General features: G+C 46.8%; 2 protein-coding genes across 2 annotated transcripts in view; both read left to right on the forward strand.

The window, feature by feature from the left end:
• Positions 1-238: 238 nt before the first annotated feature.
• Positions 239-10,326, forward strand: man1b1a (mannosidase, alpha, class 1B, member 1a). Its single transcript, XM_083670530.1, has 14 exons — positions 239-600; positions 1,240-1,378; positions 2,364-2,472; positions 3,116-3,378; positions 3,521-3,666; positions 3,802-3,938; positions 4,101-4,286; positions 4,539-4,687; positions 4,807-4,995; positions 5,572-5,762; positions 5,954-6,074; positions 6,329-6,523; positions 6,750-6,881; positions 7,142-10,326. Exons 2-14 carry the CDS (start codon positions 1,277-1,279, stop codon positions 7,346-7,348), a joined length of 2,127 nt encoding a protein of 708 aa, XP_083526656.1. The 5' UTR covers positions 239-600; positions 1,240-1,276; the 3' UTR covers positions 7,349-10,326.
• Positions 10,327-18,833: 8,507 nt separating this feature from the next.
• whrna (whirlin a) overlaps positions 18,834-23,106 on the forward strand; it is a gene marked incomplete at both ends in the record, with an annotated part of 73,815 nt that continues 69,542 nt past the window's right edge. The window contains 1 exon segment of the mRNA XM_083669755.1: positions 18,834-19,571. Within this exon segment, the coding sequence (XP_083525881.1) occupies positions 18,834-19,571 (738 nt within the window).

Below are 23,106 nucleotides of genomic sequence, written 5' to 3' on the forward strand. Positions count from 1 at the left end.
TGACTATTTTGATTTCTTTCAGATTGTGTCAACTTTAAAGCAAGACTAGGCGATTACGTTTGCTTTTACTATGTAAACGATTATGCCTGCAAGCCTACTAATAATCGCAGCTCCTGGTACAATACACGGCACTGTGGCGACGTACGGGTTAATAATGACGCTACTACTTGAGTCATGTGACCCAACGAACTGTCACCGACGTGAGCTGAGCTGTCATTTTCACAGGATGGAAAATAGACCCACTGCTGAGTATCGATACTCTGGCACCGCTGTTTATTTAATGTTTTTACCATTTTGCCTGTATTAGTCGTTCATATTCAGTTGGCGGGATTATTTTGTTCAATAGACCGACTTCACAATTGTACACGTCGGTCTTTGGAAAAGCGGTCCACCGTTTGGAAGAAAGTGACGATAACTAACGTCAGCTAGCTCTAGCTACTGTATTCAAGGTTGGAAAATGAAAGGAAGGAATTCTTCTATCGGCTGATCAGGAGAGCTAGCTAGCTACTAGCCAGTTAACTAAGCGGAGAACCCTGTCTGTATTTACCAGCTAGTTAAGAGAGTAACAACACATCAATAAGGCGTCTTCAACAGGACAAGGTAAGTTCAGCTCCTCTCTAGACTAGCTAGCTATATACAGTGCCCTGTACAAGTAATGGGACAGTGGAGCATTTTTTCTTCTTTTGGCTCTACACTCCAAAAGTTTGGATTTGACATCAAACAAGTACTATGAGGTGAACGTAGAGATGCACAGCTTTTATTTGATGGTATTTGTGTACATATTGGTTTCACGTAATATAGCAAAAACCTAGGAAGCATTCATGGTATTTCGTAGCCGAGGGCAGCGAGGGAGCATACCAGCACATATTTTTCAACCCGTGTGTCCTTGCTAGTACTGTACACCGTACTTGGTTAGGTCTGTGCACACTACAACGCACACGCAATGTATTTCCACAGTGAGAGACATCAGTGCCATCTCATTGAGCGATGACATCTTCTCAAACGAGTCACACTGAGGGACTGCTAACTACACAGTGTAGGGGATGAGGTAGTGAAGGCGACTCTCCAGGCATTCTGACAGAGTCGACTTGGACTAGGTATTACTGAATGTAGCTAAAGAAATCAAAAGGGTCTAATCTTGGTCCTTAATTCAGGAGAAAAACTGTATATTAGTTATATGTGGACCCCTGGGAGAGTACTAAACTAAGACATTCCCCCCCCCCCCCCCCCCCTCTGCAGCTTCTATGACATATGACTGTGGGCATCAGCTGGAGAGATGTACCCCCCCTCCAGAAAGGACTTCATCTCTCTGACCCTCAGTGACCAGCACAGTCGCAGCTACAACAATGGCAAGCATCGACGTCAGTCCTGCTGGAGGGTGAGTCTCTCTCTGAGACACCGGCTGTCGTCTTAGCTAGCTAGCTCTCCTTCTGTCAACTCTGTCTCACAGCAGCAGTGGTGAAAACACACTATAACACTTCCTTCTACTCTTTTCTTCAGTTCTGTTCAGTTCATTTCATGACCAGCATGTCAGTCTGTCTTTCAAACTGGTTGCACGCTGAAAGGAAAGGCGGTTGACAACGATAAGGATATTTCCATTCCGTAGTCAACGGGTTCTCGCCTGGTATGCAGGGCTTCCTCATACGACTCCAACCGGCTCTTGAAGAATGAAAGACAAGTACCAGGGACTAGCTTAAGGTTTGACATTCCTAAATCTTAGCCAGAACATGCTTGCGATGCATTTTTAGCTGCCACTGTAGCACTTATAGCATACCTGCGAATTAGAAATGACAGATCTGTAGCTTCTTCTTTTCAAAAGGATAGCAATGATGAAAGGAACCTACAGTAAGTGGAATGTCATATGGATTCAAGAGGGAGTTCCCTCTCCTGAGGCTGTGATGTTTTGTTCCATCATGGCTCGCTGGTAATTGTTCATCCAGGCGTTTGTGGTACATCACAGGTGTTAATTAGGCAGCTAGTCTACTGTACATGAGCTTAGTTGTGTCTCTCTAGCGATAGTTGTTGTCTCCCGTGTGGGCCCCTCCCTCTTGCTTGCTTGCACAATGGTTAAATCATCTGTTTGAGCTGAGGTAATGGAAAAAAATAACATTCATCAGACTATGTGATGTGTTGAAGGTGTGCCGGGCATGTACAATTAAATTGGTTGCGCGTGGCCGAATGTAAAGGGTTGTCAGATGAATGTACACCAGACATTGGGAGGCTGCGTCTCTTTCATGGTGATTTAGAAGGAGAGGGAAATGAGCTGGGGTTTTCTATGTAGCGAGAGTTAAGATGGGCTCCCTTGTTTCTAGAATAGAACATGGCTCAACGTCGTTGTTTTTCCTCTGTTCCTCTGACTACAGAAATGGAAGCAGCTATCTCGGCTACAGCGCAGTGTCATCCTCTTCCTGCTGGCCCTGCTGCTGATCTGTGGCCTGCTCTCCTACCCCAGCCTTACAGAGCAATGGAGAGGTACCACCTTCTCACACTCATTACTGGCCCTTTTGGTCTCTGTGGTGCCTAGATGACAAAGGCTTGTAAGTTCCCGCTGGGACCATGTATACAGTAACAATGTATGCACCCACCGCAATGTAAGTCGCTTTGGATAAAAGCATCAGCTCAATGGCATTTGTTCGAGTTCAGATCGACGAAGGCTGTGTTTACGCAGGTGATGCTTCACAGTAGGGTGCTTTGCTTTGCGGTGCTGATTGGTTAGGGCTGTCAGTCGGAAGAGTTGATTCATGTTTTACTTCTTAACGTTTTTAGACAAGGAACCAAAGTGGTGCCTGAACAATTAGTGAGGGAGTAGTCAGGCATTGTACAAGTTTACAATGACATAATGGCCTCAAAGGTGTGCATTACCATTCACATTCTCATAGATTATGACAAAAGGGTGCTAATTGCTTAAACTAAGCCTCTTTGGTACAACACTCTTGTTTACTTGGCTACTTGTCATTCACTGTAGCATCTTGTCCTTGGGCTGATGTATGGAAATCCAATTAATTTGTTTTCAAATGAGTTGTCAACCAAACCATTATTTGATTAATCTGTTGTATTAATCTTTCCAGCCCCGGTATTGATGTGTGTATCTGTGCGTTTGCATGTGCCTGCGCAGGCATGCCAGACAGGGTGGTGAGAGAAGACTGGAGAGAGCTGGACGACACGGGCCTGAAGCCTGCCCCTCCAGGGGTCAACCCTGTGGCCGGCCCCGTGGTCGGCCCTGCTGTGGGTCCAGCAGGTGGCCTAGGGGATGGGCTAGATGTTGGCCCTCCACTTGGTCCAGCAGTGGATCCCGTGGTGGGTCCAGGGCTAATACCAGAGCCCGTCCTAGAGCCCCAGAGACCAATGGTCCCTTTTCTACCTAAACCCCAAGTCAAGGTCAGGACCAGCCTGTCTGTTGCACTGCACGGTTCCATTTTGATTGGTTGAATATTGAGTTAAATCTAATAACCATTTATGACGAGAACCAGTATGTTTTTTTTTTTTGTAAATTGTCTATTGTAATTATTTACCGATGCAGAAGAGACCATTCCCAAACAAGAGAGGACCACCAAGCCTGCAGAAGGGCGGGAATGTGTCAGACTCACTGGTAAAGGAAAAGCAGGAGCCAGCTGGGAAAGCTGAAAAGGGGGAGGAGGAAGAGAAAGGAGAGAAACCACTTGTCAGGTTAGCCCCCCCCCAATCTACTTAAACCACATTTAACTTTGCCTTTGAGAACCCGAAATAGATCAAATAAATATTTACTTATATAGCATACACAGGAGGCATAACATGTGATCTGTGTTTTGCCCATCAATGAAGCTGGCGAGGAGCCATGATCGAGGCGGACCAGGCCACAGAACCCCCGCCCTCTGCCCATGAGAAAGATGTGGTTGTACCCCCCATACCTGCCGACCCAGTACCAGCCAACCCTGAGGACGCAGATCCACTGGCACCAGGTTTCTACCCCACCAACTTATTCCCTCAGTCTGATCACTTCTTGTCTCTTTGTAATTTGGTTGTATGTAAATTAATGTGTGTGTGTGTGTCTGTGTGTGTGCGTCTGTGTGTGTGCGTCTGTGTTTGTGCGTCTGTGTGTGTGTCTGTGTGTGTGGTTTCAGTAGGCCCTGTGGACAGACTGGAGGAGGTGCGAGAGGCCTTCAGACATGCATGGAAGGGCTATAAGGAGTTTGCTTGGGGTCATGATGAGCTGAAGCCCATCTCTAAGTCCTTCGGGGAGTGGTTTGGTCTGGGCCTGACTCTCATCGATGCTCTGGACACCATGTGGATCCTGGGACTGAAAGAAGGTACAGTCACTGCCAGACTGTAACACCATAACAGCCTACTGCCTCTGTGCTAATGTCACATTTCACCTGAGGCAAAAATCCACCCCAGAAACACTCCCCTCATTGTGTTTTCCTCTGGGGAATGTGATTTCTCACTCTCACTCTCACTCTCACTCTCACTCTCACTCTCACTCTCACTCTCACTCTCTCTCTCTCTCTCCCCCTCCCTTTGTGTCTGTCTTTCTTTGTCTCTCCTTCTCTGTACCCATGCAGAGTTCGGGGAGGCGAGGCAGTGGGTTGATAGTGAGCTGTCGTTCTCTAAGAACGTGGACGTGAACCTGTTTGAGACCACCATTCGTATCCTGGGAGGCCTGCTGAGCACCTACCACCTGTCTGGAGATAACATGTTCCTTGAAAAGGCTGTGAGTGACCAACAATGTTTTGGGGGAATCCTGGTTGACACATACTGCATACATCAAAGCAGGAAGATGCCCTTGAATGAATGTGTTCTCATCTCAACTCTCCCCCCTGCTCTCTGTAGAAAGACATCGGGTCCAGGTTGATGCCTGCGTTCAGGACCCCCTCTAAGATCCCATTCTCTGATGTTAACATCGGGAAGGGCACGGCCCACCCCCCTCGTTGGACGTCCGACAGCACCCTCGCCGAGGTCACCAGCGTCCAGCTGGAGTTCAGAGAGCTCAGCCGACTCACTCAGGAGCCGCAGTACCAGGTGAAGCTCTGTAGGGCTCGACTGGCTAGCCTCCCATTTATCACGTCTGCTCTGGGCATGGGTGTTATTTACCTTGTTGGAGTTTAGCACAGGATAGGGAGTGGTTAGGATTGGGAGTGGAAGAACCGGTTCTAATGGAGGTTGTGAAGTGCATAGCCTAATGCATCAAGTTTGTATCCCAGGTGTCAGGTTATGTGCCAGGGGAGGTTGGTGGAGGTATGGTATCGGAGGACCGGCTCATTGTAATGCATGGAACGGAATGAGGAATGGTATCAAGCCTCCCCTGGTATATACAGCCCAGTAGGGTAAGATTAAAGATTCTTTATTTGTCACGTGTATACAAGTATACAGTGAAATGCAAATGTGACAGTGCCACAGAGTAGTGCAACAATAAGTTTTAAAATAGAATAAAATAAAATAAAATAGAAGTACAAAAAAATATAAACAATATAAACAGTATAAGCAGTGTAAACAGCGGTGAAGCAATGTACGCAGGGTAATCTGTCAGCCCTGAGAGCCCCAATGTCCCCCCCCCCCCCTCCCCGTCCAGCACCCTGACTGTGTGTCCGTCCCCAGGAGGTGGTGAACGAGGTGATGAGGCTGGTCCACAAGCTACCAGGGAAGCATGACGGCCTGGTGCCCATGTTCATCAACACCAACAGCGGCCAGTTCACCCACAAAGGCGTGTTCACACTGGGGGCCAGGGCAGACAGCTACTATGAGTACCTCCTCAAACAGTGGATCCAGGGAGGCAAGACGGAGACAGAGTAATTAACAACATCAACGCTTGTCAGCATACACTTACAGTATCAAGAACACTTTAATTTGTCCAGGACTGGTGAAACTATATCTGTGGTGTGCGTCTGTGGTGTGCGTCTGTGGTGTGTGTCTGTGGTGTGCGTTTGTGGTGTGTGTCTGTGTACATGTACGTGCATGTGTGTGCACGTGTGTTATTCAGCCTGTTGGAGGACTACCTGCAGACGATAGAGGGGGTCAAGAAGCACCTGTTGAGACGGAGTGGCCCCAGTGGTCTGACCTTTGTGGGGGAGCTCTCCCACAACCGCTTCAACCCCAAGATGGTGAGAAACTCATTCCACACACACACACACACACACACATACACACACACACACACACACTCACATGAACAATGCAAACTCACGATAGAAGGGGTCAAGATAACTCAACATAAACAATACAAACTCACTCCACACACACACTCCAACACAAACAACACATCTTTGAATGTAGACTACAAAACTCATACACTCCCTCTCTCTCTCTCTCTCTCTCTACCCCTCCTCATCCCTCTCGCCTTGTCCCTCACTCTCAGGACCACCTGGTGTGTTTCCTGCCGGGCACGCTGGCACTGGGGGCCCACAACGGTCTGCCAGCGGACCACATGGAGCTGGCGGTGCAGCTGATGGAGACGTGCCACCAGATGTACGTCCAGATGGAGACGGGCCTGAGCCCTGAGATCGCCCACTTCAACCTGCAGCCTCACGACGGGCGAGACATCGACGTCAAGGTAGACCCGGGGGGCGGGGGGGGACAGACTAAACCATGTCTTGTGTCAGATCTTAACCTCATTCTGTCATTCTGTTGTGTTTTGGGGTTAGGATTAGGGTTCGGGTTAGGGTTAACCCTAACCCGAACACATTTTACTGTAACTGATGCTACGGCGTTCAATCTAAGATAAAAGCCAAAATGAGCAGAGAAAAACATGTGGATAAATGAGTGTGTTCCTCCCTTAGCGTGCGGACAGACACAACCTCCTGCGACCAGAGACAGTGGAGAGTCTGTTCTACCTGTACAGGTTCACCCAGGACACCAAGTACAGAGACTGGGGCTGGGACATCCTCCAGAGCTTCAACAAGCACACCAGGGTGAGTTCACCGTCCAGACCAGACACAGGATCCCTCTATTACCACCCAACTGGTGGATGTAGACAGAAGAACATGATATACAGTACATGTAGGTACACACACAAATGAAGTGTACACATGCACAATATCTCAAGTGGCCAATGACAGAAACTATACAATGTCTCACTATCTTAGCAATCTGAAGAACTAAACAGTGAGAAACACTGTTTAAAAAATATGTTTTCTGGGACACACAACGCTCCCCTCCTTTTCCTCCCCAGGTGCCCACCGGCGGCTACACGTCCATCAACAACGTCCGCGACCCCGCCAGCCCGGGCCCCAGGGACAAGATGGAGAGCTTCTTTCTGGGAGAGACGCTCAAGTATTTGTACCTGCTCTTCTCTGACGACCCGGAGCTGCTCAGCCTGGACAAGTACGTGTTCAACACCGAAGCCCACCCCCTCCCCATCTGGCCCTCCGCTCCCTGAGACACACGGTGACATCATACGAGGTGTGGGGGGGGGGTTCTATCCCTCAGCGCTGCCAAACCAGAGAGAGCCCTGCTTTCATCATCCAGGGCTTTGATGCCAAACAACTGCCTTCTCTTGGGATTGTCCAGGAGCGACAGTGGGGGTTAAGGGTTAAGGGTGTCATCATGGGACGACCTGGAAAGACAGCCGTGGGTTTCCATGTGGAGGAGTTGTCAGGGTTTTTCCCCAGGGGAATGGGGATGGAAGCCATGGAGCTGGTCTCTGCTCTACGACTCCTTGTGTATATTGAAGTAGTGTGGGTTATAATGCTGCTAATAACAAGCAAGATGAGATCATCTGATTGCTGTTAACACCACATTCTTTGCTTTCCCCTCCCTCTATAACTGCTCTCTGCTCCACTATGTGAACATAGAACATGCCCAACATGGTGGGGGGGCGGTGGACGGTGGACGGTGGACAGATACAGTAGTTTGGCATTATGGTGGAAATACCATACGTTGGTTAGTCTTTAGCTCATGTACACTTATTACCCCCCCATCCATTCCTGTCAGATCCTTGTTCACTGGAAAGAGGTCAAGATGGGAGGAATATGGAAGGAAAGCTGTGAGCCAGAGCTCTAGCCTGAGTCATATATAGGCGTCATAGCCACTAGTTGTTGACGGAGGAGGAGGAGGAGTTAAAGGAAGCCCAGTGTAAAAGAACGCTTTGCACTTTCACGTGAACAGAATTGTCTTTCATTTTTGCATTATGTGTGATGGAGGATGGTGTCATGCAGGTGATGCTGTGTGCTGTAATATAGTCTATTAGGATAAAACTATGTATGAATGAATGATTGAATGGCATTTCTTTTATTGTCATGCATGGGACCACACTGTACAATGACAGCTATTTATTTTTACTAACATTGAGGAATGTGTCCTATTTGATATAACTATTTGTTTTGTTTTTGTTTATTATGTATCTTTGTCCCTCGACTGTGTGGATGGTATTGTTTGATGGGGAATTGAGGCTGCCATGCTTTCTCACTGATGAAGTGAATGAAGAGATTTTGATAGAATTGTACATTTGATGCTCTGGATCCAACTCAGTCCATGCAAACGTCATTCCTGTAAATGCTCAATCTTGCTGTATGATTTCATCATATCTATTTCATTTGGCCACGATGCTGTGCCAGTCTACCTGCCACAATCTGGTTTAAAGTAATGTCTGCTGCCTGCCATAAAGAATTATCATGTTTATTTTTGATGTTATGTGTTTGGGGGAGGGGGGATATTTTCTACCTGTGTGAATAAGTTCTGTTACAGGCTCGGTCCATCACAGTTAATGTACAGGACAGTAGATTTGTGGATAAGAACTTTTTTCTTGGGTGTGGGTTGCTTTAATGGTGTATCTCTTTCTAACCAATGTTAGGCAATGGCATACAGTAGGCCCAGTCATGGAAAGGGTTGTTTTTTCCTCCCAACTTAATGCTGTGGCTACTGAGATGCCCTTGGCTAGGGGTGCGTGGGCGTTTTGGCCGTTTCCATGGCTAAGTCAAAGGTGATGTTTTGTAAAGCCCTTTGGGCATGGGGGGCATATTGCTATTTTTATTACGTGGCTTCCAAGATAAAAGGGTGAGTTAAAACTAATTATTTCGCGGGCATTATTTGTAAATTGTCTACTGAATCAAAAGTATATGTCAAGTGATTGTTGCACCCCTCTGGTGATTTTAAAAAGTGATTAGGCTACATCTGTGTGTGCTTCTTCAGGCCTCTAGAGAGATGGGCAGACGTGCCATGGCATCTCTCTAGAGCTAGCTTACGCCAGTCTCTACATTTTACAGCCCTAGACCCCCGGCTCTGATCATTCTTATGATCTAAGGCTTTAACTAGAACTTTTCCAGTGAAGTAATTGATGTATAAAGTATTTGATACGGTATATACACTTAGCCAAGCTAACACAACCTAAAATAATTGCTTAGCAAATGCTTCACATGTTTGCGATGGAGAGAATCTTCCCTGAAATGGTGCTCTCGGACCGACCTGTCCCCCAGTCCTAATCTTTGCTTCTGAATATTGCAATAATGCTCAGAGGCATCCTCCACACCTTCCAACTGTCTTTCTGGTCAGTTGGGAGTTTTTTTGAATGTCTCTCTCGTGCCTTCCAAGCCAAAGCAAATGACAGGCTCCTCACCTACTGTAGATAAGCTCTCTGCTTTTCCTGTAATTGCTTGTCTTTCAGCTTTGGCCCCAGCCAGGCTTAAAACTCTATCAAGTATTCACAATCACAGTTTGTTCTAAGTTGGGGTGAGTTTTAAAGATTGAAGCAGGCAAGAAAGATAAGAGATGGGAAAGAGGAGTCATTTATCACCACAGGGAACACTTAGATGTGCTGTTCGGGATGAGTTTGAGAGGTCATTTTATATTCAACAGATAATCATTTTTCATTTTTGATTCTGCTACATAACATAATGAAAAATGATTAAAGATTGACCTAAAATACAAAACGCTGGTTCTTTTAATAGATTGGAAATTAAATATCAGCATGGAGAGAACTGACAGGAATTAAATAAGATTAACCAGAGATAGGTGCAAAATGTCAATGTCATCCATTTTGTAATGATGTATAGCTCCATCCATCGCTCCAATGTAGTGATCTGTTCCCAGTTCGATTGAAAATGTGACCCCTCTGTCAAAGACCAAAGACTTGAACAATTGTTTTTCTTACAATCAATTAATTGCCAATTAATTGTCCGTGAAGATAGGAATCAGCAGGTTTGCCTTGCCATTAGACTGCTTCTTCAACTTGACTTGGGTGATTCATCCTCACCACTTATCAAGACTTTGTCATGCCATCTAACAGACTGTATGATGTCATGCCACAGACTGTATGATAATGTTTATGCTGCTTTTTGTAAGTCCAGCTACAGCCTCTATAAACCCTGTCCATAAAACAATAACCTGTCATTTCAATCAACAATAAAGATTTTGAACCAAGCCATTGATCTTGTTTTTTTTAGCTTGAATTCCATCCATTCTGTCCATTTTCATGAATTATTGGGTGTCGGGAGAATGTATCCTTTTGTTGTGAATGTCATTAAGCTGCCAGGCTATTTTTGTCAAAACCAGATGGAAATGGGCCCTAGGGGGCATGGTGTGGAAAGGGTTAAAATGATCAGTAAACACACGTCACTGACTTGATTACACAGAATATAGATGATATTTGATCATAGTAATAAATTCATAGTCATTTCCTCTTGTCCTCTATAGCAGTATTTTACAGTAAATTATGTTAAGGCCATCCTTGGTTATGCATTGAAACGACATCTTTCAGGGTTCATATCCATTAGTGTCACCTCAGTGTGGACTTCATGACTCGCGTTTGAAAGGAACTTATCTTTTTTATGCCTACATTGTTCAGAATTTGCACAGGTGTAACACCAGGGGGCAGTAAATACAGGATTAATGGCTTCTGTTGGGACAACAGTTGTAGCTTGCTAGGAAAGTACAGATAGGCCTAATGAAGGCTTCATAAGCAAAGCATCAGTGATGGTGCAGCTGTTCCCTAGCTATGAGAGAACTCCTACACTTAGGTGAGGGTGCATATGTATATGCACACATTTGGGTGTGCACCAGTTTGGTGTGCATTGTGTGTGTGTGTGTGTGTGTGTGTGTGTGATTTCCTTTTGATTGACACTTCGTTAGATCTAATCAGACAGCAGTATCCTCAAGGGAAACATGTGATTGACATGCGCAAAATACAGAATCCTAGTAGTCGGAACGCTGCCTCTATCATTTGTGCCTCTGCCACCTGCCTACAATCAAGTGTCTTAATGAATTGGCATGGGGCCCATTTGTTGGGGAGCTACATGAGGAGGTAAGTCAGCTTCTGATCTGAGGTGCAGTACATGCTCTGTGCTGTCTCTCCTATAGGACATAGAAACACACTTGAGTCCTGCATGTCCATTGACCATCACCCCAGTCTACTTAACCTGACATCCATCCTTGAACCTTTCATAGATATTACCTGTCATGAATTACACCATGTCAGGCTGCATAGTTCATTCTCCCATTATCACAAGCCGTTCAATCAGAGCATGGAGTCTACTGCTTGCCATTCACATCAGAACATGACAGTGCACTCTAAAACTGGCTGGAGCCTATTCCTGGCTGTGATAGGCCCGCGGGGAAGCTAAGGTATGCTACATAATCGTCATTGTGTGCTATAAACACACACCTGAGAGCAGTCTGAGTGGGAGGAGAGAGCAAAGACGTGCTAGGTGAATCAGAGGGCTTTGACTGAATGTGTATGTGTGTGTGCGTGGGTGCGTGCGTGCGTGCGTGCGTGCGTGTGTGCGTGCGTGCGTGCGTGGGTGGGTGCGTGCGTGTGCGTGCACTTGTGATGTTTCCAGAGAGGGCTTTGACTGAACGTGTGTGTGCGTGCCTGCGTGCGTGCGTGCGTGCGTGCGTGCGTGTGTGTGGGTATGTGTGTGTGTGTGCGTGCACTTGTGATGTTTCCAGAGAGGTGAGCCATCTCTGTGTAAGTGCAGAGCTGTGTTGTGTTGTGTTGTGTTGTGTTGTGAGCAGGCTGTCTGTAGACGTCATGCCACCAGGGCAAATAGGCTCTCTGACTCTCCCTATCTCTGTTTGCAGCCGACACAGACAGACCACTTTGTGCCTCACTGTGAGGTGTGACAGGTCCCCCAGCCCAGCCTCCCCTGTTGAATCTAAATGCATTCAATGATTTCCAGTCTGCCAAGACATTTACCTTGTTCACTCTCCCATATGATACTGTAAACTATTGCACCTGTTAACTATTTGCCACTCTGGGGGGAAGAACCCTCTGGAACTCTAAAAGCTATCACATTCGATATGATCATCATTTTCTGTGGAGATTTATTGCTAGTTTATCACGCGGATTTCTGATGGTATCACTGCAGAGGGGGAACAGGGAACTCGAGCATGAATGCACGAAGGCTTTGCTGCGTCTCTGCTACAGTGGCTGCTCTCCTGATCTGGGGGGCATCCCAGGCCGCCATCTATCTCAGCACTTCTCCATCTGCCAAGATGCCCCAGAAACACTCTGGAGAGATACTCTGGAGAGGTACCCTGGTTGGCAATAAGTACACCCCGTTACCACTTACTGATGTTGCCCTTGGCTTTGCTGTCACAGAACAGGATGGGACTCTTTTGGAGAACATGGCGTACCGCACAGTGCAACTTTTGACGTCCTCTGTTTTTCGGACTCAGACGGTACTTGTGTGGTTGTTAGCAGGCTGAGAGAGCAGAGGATTGTGGGATGGCTCAGGGGATCCGCCGGAGGCTAACTGTTGTACGGCTGCCTGTCTCTCTGTGGCACACTGGCAGGCAAAGGCTTCTGGAAGATGGTAATTGTCGCCTGGAGGGAAGTTCAGGAGTTTTCATAGGGAGCTTACAAGCTGTCCATAAGCCCCTGGCCAGCAAAGTGGAGAGAAAGATCTGTGAAGACATCCACATAAATCTTCTGAGTTTGCAGTACCCTCAAACCATATCCAGCTCTCCTCTAATACATGAAAATGTGGAAACCATTCCCTTGGAATGTGCAAACATTTCATAAGGGATTGATGTAGGTGACGTATATTTCACAGGTTCCACATAATACTGTATATAAATTGCCTAATATCCTTGCATTGTCTTGACCGGCATATTGCAAAACTGTTATTGATACTGCCTATAAAAGAAGTGCTGTACTTTCGAAAGGAGGTAAATGTTCTTTAACTATCTTCCTCCTCCTCCTCCTCCTCCTCCTCCTCCTCTGTATAGGGTGATCCATCGGTGGTGCAGACTGGCAGAAAATAAATTCTAAGATCAGTGTGAGTTAAATACATCTGAGCAGAGACCTTGGCTCCAACGACATGGGCCAGACACTGTTGTTTATCAGGCAAATGTCAGATGCACCTCTGTGGTCTCTGGGATGAGAAATTAACAAGAAAGAGAAAGATGAATGCAGCCTAGTACTTCGGTATCCTGTCCAGAGTGGACACAAAAGGGCAAACCAGCATTCACACGGTTACTGGTCGGTCTGGCTAGCAAATTGTGCCTCTTCACTTCTAAACACTCAGGGAGATTGGCAGGGCCTTCCGTCTGGAGAGGAGTGTTACTGAGAGGATTTCATGAGTCACTCTCAAGGCAGAGGGATTGACAGACGGCTGTATCCCCATGGACCAGCAGTCTGGTAATAACAAGCTAATGACACACACACACACACACACACACACACACACAGTTTCAGTGTGTGTGTGTGTGTGTGTGTGTGTGTGTGTGTGTGTGTGTGTGTGTGTGTGTGTGTGTGTGTGTGTGCATGTGTGTGTGTGTGTGTGTGCGTGTGTCAGTCCCCAACACAATTTATCTGGGTGACTTACACTTCTGAGATGAATTTGGTCTGAACCTATGGCAGACAAATTATGAGTCCATCAATCACCAAAACAAAACATTGTTGAATGTTGTGATGTTGATCGATTGTAGGCTGGATACTGTAAACACAGACAGACTGAGAGTCTGTGAAGACCAATGGACCTTCTATTGTTATTTCACATCTCACTTCACTAATGTGATGAATACCTCATAAGTTATATAACAATGTTATTGTCCCTTCAAAAAGAGTTGAGATCCTAACGAACCATTGTAATGTAAATTATGCATTGAAGATGCTTGGTTTGATTACTGCCTCCTTTGGCATTACATGCTGTGCACATCTTAATGCACTTCCTCTGTCGTAGTCTAATTCCTGAAGAAAGAATTGTCTTATTTCAAACTATATGAAATCTACTCTACCGGGGAGCTTCTCAACTGGAAAATTGGATATAGTTTGTGTAGTAAGTGAACACTGTGGAATTACCTTTTTCATCAGAGAAATGTGTTCACAGTAATCACCTGTACGGGTAAGGGTACAAGACCAGCTCCACACAATGCAGAGAGACTCACCTTGGCTTTACCCATTATCGTTTTTTATTGCACATGTTCATGTATGTGTTGCATTTACAGCACTGAGATACTGGCCAAAAGGGGACCAAGGCAGGTGGAGGTAGAAATCAGAGGACGGGCTCATTGTAATGCATGGAACCGAATGAGAAATGGCATCAAACACACATTTCTACCTCCACCAGCCTTCCCAGGGACAGACACAGTACAGTACATTGGTGTATTGCTTTTCCTTCTGCACATCTCTCAACCTTCTCAACCATCTCATAACAGACCAGATGCTACCGGTGCCTGAAAAACAGACATTGATAGTTAGAGAGTGTTCTCTGTTTCCCTTGCTCAACGATCAAACAATAAGCTTATCATTGTGATTGTAGGCGAGTCAATCACGCTTCTCTGAATCACTCTCAACCACCTGTGTGTGTGTCGTCACACAAGCTACAAATGTATGGGAGGCAGAACGATCAAGACCATGCTAGTGTTGCGGTCACAGGGTTATCTTTATTTAAACACACCCTGGTGACAGGGTGTCCAATTTCTATTAAAACCAGTAGCTCGGATTCCAACACTCGGATTCCGTCTCTATACAGCATTAGAGAAATGGGAAGGCGATAGGTAAAATAAATTATTCCTGTAATTCAATGGTGTTGCGTGTATTGCCTGACAAGTGCTTGGCTTTATCAAGGGCACAAATCAAAATGCATGACATAAGGTGATGCAGAGGGCCAGAGGAGTAATATCTCTGGATCTGACTCTGGGGAGAGTTCACATTTGCTGTTTTGGATTGCACTTAATGATAATTCAGTTTCTGCCGTTGTGCAAACGACTAAAATAAACACCTGGGATACAGAAAGCGATTCGTCACAAATCACCACGGAACTATTTTGTTCCAGTTCAACAGCCTTTTCAGCCACTTAGACACAATTAATGCTCTGAGCTCCCAATCAATTTGCTGAAAAAGTATGTTAAATCGTGTGCCACAAGCCAATATCTGGAATACCATACTGCTGCGTGTCTCAGTCAGTAGATTGTTAGATGGTTATTATTCTTTTATTGCCCCTCCATGACTATAACATCTAATAACGCTATTATCAAATCAGCTTTGAATGTAAAGTGTAAGGTCATAAGAATCGAAGCACTAGCAAATGGCAAAATGTTACGATAATTCCTAATGACTTTTTATTTCTTTGAGGAACATTGTTTGATAGTGTCCATTCTAGCCTGTCAAGAGGACATAAACATTTTCCATTTGCACAAAACTGATGACTCAGGATAGGAGAGGATAGGAGTCATATACATATTACATATTACATAAAGCACTTAAGTCTCTTCCTCAGAGCATAATGATAATAATCGGGGGTTTTAGTAGTTATAGTTATAGTTCAAGTGATAATTCAAATGTGGAAACTATTTATGAATATAATTGTTTCACTTTTCTTCTCTCTCATTCATTCACAACCTCATTCTCATCTCATGTCATTCACAACCTCTTGGCCAACAGACACACAGAGAGTCAATCACAAACAGTACACACATACTCATACACATTTCCACCATGGACCGTGGGCGCTGTCCATGGTGCTAAATATCAATCCTCTCTCTCTTTGTCTCTCTCTCTCTCTTTCTCGCTCTCTCTCACACTCACATTCACTCACTGACTCACTGACTCACTCACACACATATGCACACACACACACACACACACACACACACACACACACACACACACACACACACCCACACACACACACACACACACACACACATACACACACACACACACACATCCAGCAGTTTTTTTATGAGTTTTATTTTTCCCTCACAGTGTTGGTGGTGACTCACAGCGGTCATTGTCTTAATTATACTTTAATTGTCTGCAGTTTGAACTGTAAGGATTAGGATTTGTCTATCCCTGCAATCGCAATAAGGAGCTGCAGTCTGGGGTATAAATTGAAAATCAAGCTGATAGTCAAAGCCATTAGCTCTACTGGTGCTGAGACTGAGTTAATTGCTTCTCTTTCTGCTGTGCTTATTGTGGTGGAATGTCGCTTATTGTCACTCTATCTCCTTCCGATTTGGGATGCTCTGCTTTCTAATAGTGTTTACTTTGCTCCCCCATGGCTATCGCCCTATAACTCTCATAATTACACCCATCAATCACTCAGTCCCCCCCCGACTCCCTGACCTGGGACCAACAGCTCAGCTCACTGGAGAAAAGGACTCCATTCCTCATTATCTTTCACAGGTGAATCTTTGCAGAGACGGGCCGCATCTCCCAGAGGCCTCCTGGCCGCTTCTCTGATTTGCATAATTTAGCATGTCTGTGTATTATTTTTATTTTTTTCAATATTCTCCTCAGTGGAGGCTGGTGGAGGTAGAAATCGGAGGATGGGCTCATTGTAATGCATGGAATAGAATGAGGAATGGTATCAAACATGTGTGTTTCATACCACCAATGTCTACCTCCACCAGTGTAGGTGTACAATATTTGTTGTGATCAAAACGTCCGTAACTTGATCCACAATATTCATTAGGCTACTTTACTGATGAGACATGCACAATTTGACCTATCATGTTGGCAATTTATGGATCCACTGCTCATCTAATGTATCAATATCCCATAATTCAGTGGCAGCAGTGACAGGCTAATTTAGGAAAATGTTAATCCTGCGTTAATCCTCTATCACAGCCACATTTAGACAGCTGAGGTGTGATGGATATATCTGTGGACCTCCCCCTCATACAGAATGTTCCATGAAAACAGACACATTTTCTGACATGCAACCATATTCCCACCGCACCATTCGTGCCCTAAAGGATATAATATAAACATAGTTCATTAAATGGCTCGGTGAAGTTTAGTGTTTGTGTGTTGGGAGGTTGTCTCAGATATATGTTTTGAAAGTGGAACAGCAACAGTGGAAGAACATTGGATGCTGGGTCAGGGGGATTGTGAAAGGGTAGGCCCATGGAGGATTTGGGGGAATGACTCAAAGAACATTGGGAAATAGTTTCATTTCACACATTCAGGGCCGACATGAATAATTTGTGTAGTGGGTTTAATGCACACTTTACCTTTATGAATATGGCATTAGCCCCTGAGAGATGGCTAAGGATTAGAATAGCCAAATTATTTTAATAAATTGTGCACATCTGACATACACCCACACAGTATTACAATAAAAACATAGGCTACATTAGAATAAAACATAGGCTACACTATTGAATTCTGTGGGTGGAAATGCACGCTGTAGGCCATGCGAGCGAAGCAAACAACCTAATCCCTTCGCCACAGAACATGTGAGTGAAATGGATGTGCGTCCTCATGTTCTATTTATCCTATTCATGATGCGTGTGATCGGTTGCGACAGCTTGCGGTTGCAAAAGCCTCTCAATCCAATCCAACTAAAACAACCCCAAGTAGGTTATTGCTTATTAAAAGTCCTGCGTGTCTTTGTCGACTCCATGAGTGTGTTGTTGGTTACCAGGCAACTTATTCGCGCCATACGGCTGCGTCATTTCCTGACAAGGCGACGGACTGGAGCGAGACCAGCGGAACCACACAGCAGCTTCTGTCTCGAGAAGCCCTCGACGACACGACAGCCGACCGGGTTTTAACGCAAGACGGCGATAACCTAAAATACTATTTCCAAACAAAAAACTGCGTCGGGTTTCCAAACTCTGGAATACTTTGAAAAGCCTTCATATCTATTGGTGTGATTTGGAACACTTTTCAATTGGCTTGCTGGATATATTTGCGAGGGATTGCCTAGACAACTCCACTACTACTGTGCACTGCGTGAACTTCGGTCACCAATAAGGAGAGAGCCGATCAAAAGAAACAACTTGTTTCCGCAACGTCGTGCGTAAAAGGTATATCTTCCAAATTGCTCGACCCAACTAAGAACTTCACTTATACACTTCAAATTCGTGTATTCTAAGGACTATATTCCCTTGCGCTGGCGCCTGTTGACGATGAGATAGCTGTGGATATCGGAGAAGCACCTCGCTGGCTACCTGACCTCCCTACACAGCAACACTGGACAGCATTAACTGGACAGATAATGACAGTGCTTCCTGTCGCGGTGATCACTCAGCTTTCTGTCAAAGTGTTGTGAGTTTTCTGACAAAAGGCATGGAGGTGTTTCTTCAATATGCTCATATTTCATGTCCGTTTTTCGACGCGTCATTAACTTACGACGCGAATTCATGCCCAAGTTCATAACGCCGTTCTAATGCTAATATTCGGATACTAATGTGAGCTGGTTTGGTTTTTGAAATGAGAAGATTCAACTCAAGTGTCTGCTGAAGTTGTTTATTTCATTTCTCGAAGCTGTGTGCTGAAATTGTTGTTGAACCTGTTCAGACGGTTGGATAACCCTAACCCTCAGACCCAGCCAATATGTCTATTAGTGGAGTGGACGTTTTCCAGCGATCGCGATGCCATGCTCCGTTTTAAAGGAGCAGAAGCCTGCGCTCTTGGCCTCTGATGCCCGGTGTGTCCCCCCTCCGGTGTGGCTCCTTGTCCCGGTCACACGTTTAGGATGAGCACGGATCTGGAGCGCATGTCGCTCAACTCGTCCTCGGCCAACTCGTTGGCCTCCAGTGCCCGCACGCTGTCCGCCAACGTCAAGAAGCTGCACAACGCACTCAACCTGCTGCTCGACGAGCTGGAGCGGGAACAGTTCATCCACTGTCTCAACGTCTACCACTCCAAGCGCAATGTCTACGACCTGGTTCAGACCCTCAAAGTCATCCTCAACGCGCCGAGCAAACGGCAACTTCTGCCCATGCTGCGGCTGGTCATTCCCCGGTCTGACCAGCTGCTGTTTGATCAGTACACGTCCGAGGGCCTCTACCTCAAATCGGATTTACTAGCGAGCAATGGGGTGGCCGAGGCGGCGGGGGAGGTGCCCGGTTCGAGTCCGACTCCCGTCGGGCATTTTTCGCCCAATCCCCCCGGGTCTCAGTTGGCGCTGCGCGGCTCTCCGGATAGTTACAGTACCAGCAGCGAGGGGACAGGTCCCCTGATCCCGCTGCTCGGGAAGGACTTTCTGCATGAGCCTCCCGGGGAGGTCCGACAGGTGACCCTGAAACGGCACAAGAGCAACGAGGGCTTGGGTTTCAGTATCCGCGGAGGCTCAGAGCACGGGGTCGGGATATACGTGTCGCTGGTGGAGCAGGGGTCCCTGGCCGAGAAGGAGGGGCTCCGGATCGGGGATCAGATTATGAAAGTCAACGACAAAGTGTTCGACAAAGTCACGCATGCTGAAGCGGTCAAGGTGGGTTTGTGTGTGTGTGTGTGTGTGTGTGTGTGTGTGTGTGTGTGTGTGTGTGTGTGTGTGTGCGCGTGCCTTCCTTCCTGCCTCTCTCTTTTTATACCGTTAAGTCAGATACTAACCTCTACTTTTCAGCTAAGCATTTCATGGTCATGGTAGCCTATTTCAAGACTGCACACGGCCTTCACAAAGTTAACACACATCAGGTCTAGGTGAGGGCAGGGGAGCTCAGGCAATCGTCAGAGTCACACGACAAAACGCTTGGGCCCGGGCCAGCGGCTTTAGATTGGACGTAAATCAGCAGCGTACGATGAATTGGCGCCGATGGCAGAATCATGTGCGTCGTTTGCACTGGCCTGCTCCCTTGACCCCAGATATCTCACGTATAAGCAGTCCTTCTGTCCGTGATGAATGATGTCATTGACTGAATTTGACCCCCTGGATCTAACACGTGATGATTGATGCCTTTCGTTCGGGAGGGGAGGTGGTCTTGTGGGCCATACGGTGCCTTGGTGGTTGATTTGTAGTCGCTGGCCGGCAGCACTGCGGTGTGTTTTACGTAATAATTTGGAGACTGGGTTGTGTGTTTCCTGTAACCTGATCATTGGCCTCTCGTAGGTAAGGTGTTTCTTGGTCGACTGTCCTCACTGGAGACGCTGAGGTCCTCTAGATCAGTAGTACAGTAGGGCTTTTGTTAATTAGAATCGTATTATGTCGTTGGTCATGAACACATGTCTCAACCAGTAATCATTTGTGCACTTAGCTGATAAGACACTAAAACAGTACATTCGTGTTGTGATTCATTAATCTAATGAAGTCCATCGATGAGGCGGAAATAAAGTGCAATAAAGAGGCAGTGGATGGATCGCTGTCCATGGTGCTGAATCTCATTTTCAGCCCACTCTCTCTCTCTCTACCTGTCTCTCTCGCACACACGAACACACACACACACACACACACACACACACACACACACACACACACACACACACACACACACAGATGAGTACTAACAATAGGGTTGTGAACAAACGTAACTATTCTGTTTACGATGCATTTCTGCTTCACTGTGTTTCTACCCCAGCTGTCCCTAGCCTCTACTAAACCCTCACATTTAGCAAATTTCCCTTGAAGCTCTTTAGCTGAGCAGTAGTCTCTCTCCTCTCCCTGAAGCTGAGCAGTAGTCTCTCTCTCCTCTCCTTGAAGCTGAGCAGTAGTCTCTCTCTCCTCTCCCTGAAGCTGAGCAGTAGTCTCTCTCCTCTCCTTGAAGCTGAGCAGTAGTCTCTCTCCTCTCCCTGAAGCTGAGCAGTAGTCTCTCTCTCCTCTCCCTGAAGCTGAGCAGTAGTCTCTCTCCTCTCCCTGAAGCTGAGCAGTAGTCTCTCTCCTCTCCCTGAAGTTGTGTTTAGTTGAGCAATCGTCTCTCTCCTCTCCTAAGAGCTTGTCTTGGCTCCGCTCCCCCGGGCCTCTGCCAGAGTGGGCCACACAGTCAGCGCTTACAGCTTTTTGGGTATAATCTTTTCCATGGCATGCTCCGGGATGAGGAACAGTGCCATGACGGTACCAGGCAGGGCCGGCCCGGCCCAAAGGCCCAATAGACGGCTGCCCCAGGGCCAGAATGTCAAAAGGGCAGCAGTTCGCAAGGTGTAGCGGCCCTCCTCCAACCTGCCTAAAGACGTGGTGTTCTGAAGTGGGGGGGTGGGTCCAGGCTACACACAGTGTTAAAGTGGAATCCATTTTCAGTTATGTGTGTTTTTGTTCTCAACTGCTAATAATACAGTTATAGACAAAACAAGCGTTCATCTTTCGGGGAAAATGCATCCGGTGTGCTTGTTGTTGTTGTTGTTTTTGTTTTTGTGGGGTAGGGAGTGTGGTGTAGAGCAGGAAAATGGTTTCAGGTGTTTCGAGCCCCCCCCCCCCCCCCCGGACAGCAGAGCCGACGCTGGAAGCAGGGACATAAATCCTGCCGCCCCGGGGTCACGTCCAATCAGACGACGCGAGGAGACGCAGAGACTCGTCTATGAGCCCCTTACTCTGATTGATCTGAGTCAGTGAGAAGAGAGAGAGAGAGAGAGAGAGAGAGAGAGAGAGAGAGAGAGAGAGAGAGAGAGAGAGAGAGAGAGAGAGAGAGAGAGAGAGAGAGAGAGAGAGAGAGAGAGAGAGGAGGCTGGAAATGACCTTCGCCTTGGCTGGCTGGCCACTCTCTCTGTCTCTTCTCCCTCTCTCTCTCTCTCTCTCTCTCTCTCTCTCTCTCTCTCACTCTCAATGTAAACACAGGTTTGTGATGAAGAGGCAGTTGGCCTCCTGTCAGTTTGTACACGGACCAGAGAGAGGATTTAAACAATGGAAGCGCAGAAGTGGGTTGAGACCTGGGACGGTGCCCAGCATAGACGCGCCGGGACGCGGACAGAAAAAGAGAGAGAGAGAGAGTGAGAGTGAGAGAGAGAGAGAGTGAGAGAGAGAGTGAGAGAGAGAGAGAGAGAGAGAGAGAGAGATTGAAGTACAGGATGAGGCTGAAGGACTCCCTTGTTGAGTTGTTTAGGAAACAAGAGACAGCAGAAAGTTGATGGAATAGAGACATGGCCTGGGGGCTGGATCTTCCAATTGTTAGAGCTTGAGATGTGTTGTTGCTGTTGTTGTTGTTGTTGTTGTTGGTGGTGTAAAACTGCTCACAGAGCAGCTGCTGCCGGGACCGATCTCAGCTGAAAAACATTGACTCAACCGGGATTCCCCCGCTGCCTCAGCTGATGGACCTGCTCTGGAGGTAGCCTGCGGGCCAGAGATGGTGGGAGTGAGGGCTGGGGGGGGGGATGTTAGCTCTGTGGGTCTTGGTATTGATCAACAGAAGGTGAACTATGTCTGGAGCTGACCGTGGGATGTGGCGGCCAGGCATTGATGAACACGGGCAGCGGTTCCACCCCAGGGGGCTCTGTGTGTGTGTGTGTGTGTGTGTGTGTGTGTGTGTGTGTGTGTGTGTGTGTGTGTGTGTGTGTGTGTGTGTGTGAGGAGCAGATACGTGAAGAGACTAGGACATGTGCTCTACACATCTCTGTGAGGGGAGAGTGAAGCCAACCAGACTCCTGTGTTATCTCTGCAGGTCGTCCATTTGGCAGCTGTGTTCAAGGGACCACTTTGAAGGTGTTTCATTGGCCTACTCCTCGTAGCTTCCTGGTGCAATTTGGGATAAGAGGCACACCTTTTTAAGTGCTAAAAAGAATTAAATTGCCAGTCTAAAACTCACCTCTCCCTTGTAGAGAATACATTTTGGAGAAGTGTAAACGTTGCAGAAAAAGCGTCAGACTCAGTTGGTGATTTACCGGTATGGACTTTGGCTGCGTCTCAACCTTTTATGCTTTGTGCGGAAGAGCACACTCTCTCTCTCTCTCTCTCTCTCTCTCTCTCTCTCTCTCTCTCTCTCTCTCGGTGGACGTCGAGGTTATTTTTTGGCCCACCTCTTGTTGTTTAAGTACTGTAGGACTGGCCCACTTCTTTGATGGGGTGTGCGTCATCCCGCCCACAGTTGCCCGAGGCAGACAGAAGA

The sequence above is a fragment of the Argentina silus genome, assembly GCF_951799395.1.
Source record: "Argentina silus genome assembly, chromosome: 5".
Classification (NCBI taxonomy): Eukaryota; Metazoa; Chordata; class Actinopteri; order Argentiniformes; family Argentinidae; genus Argentina; species Argentina silus.

What these genes read in the sequence shown, in the direction of transcription:
- man1b1a (XM_083670530.1), top strand. Translation starts at nt 1,277, where the DNA reads ATGTACCCCCCCTCCAGAAAGGACTTCATCTCTCTGACCCTCAGTGAC. An exon ending in GGAGAGAAACCACTTGTCAG is followed by an intron (nt 3,667 to 3,801) that starts GTTAGCCCCCCC and finishes CCATCAATGAAG; the next exon opens with CTGGCGAGGAGCCATGATCG. An exon ending in GATCCTGGGACTGAAAGAAG is followed by an intron (nt 4,287 to 4,538) that starts GTACAGTCACTG and finishes GTACCCATGCAG; the next exon opens with AGTTCGGGGAGGCGAGGCAG.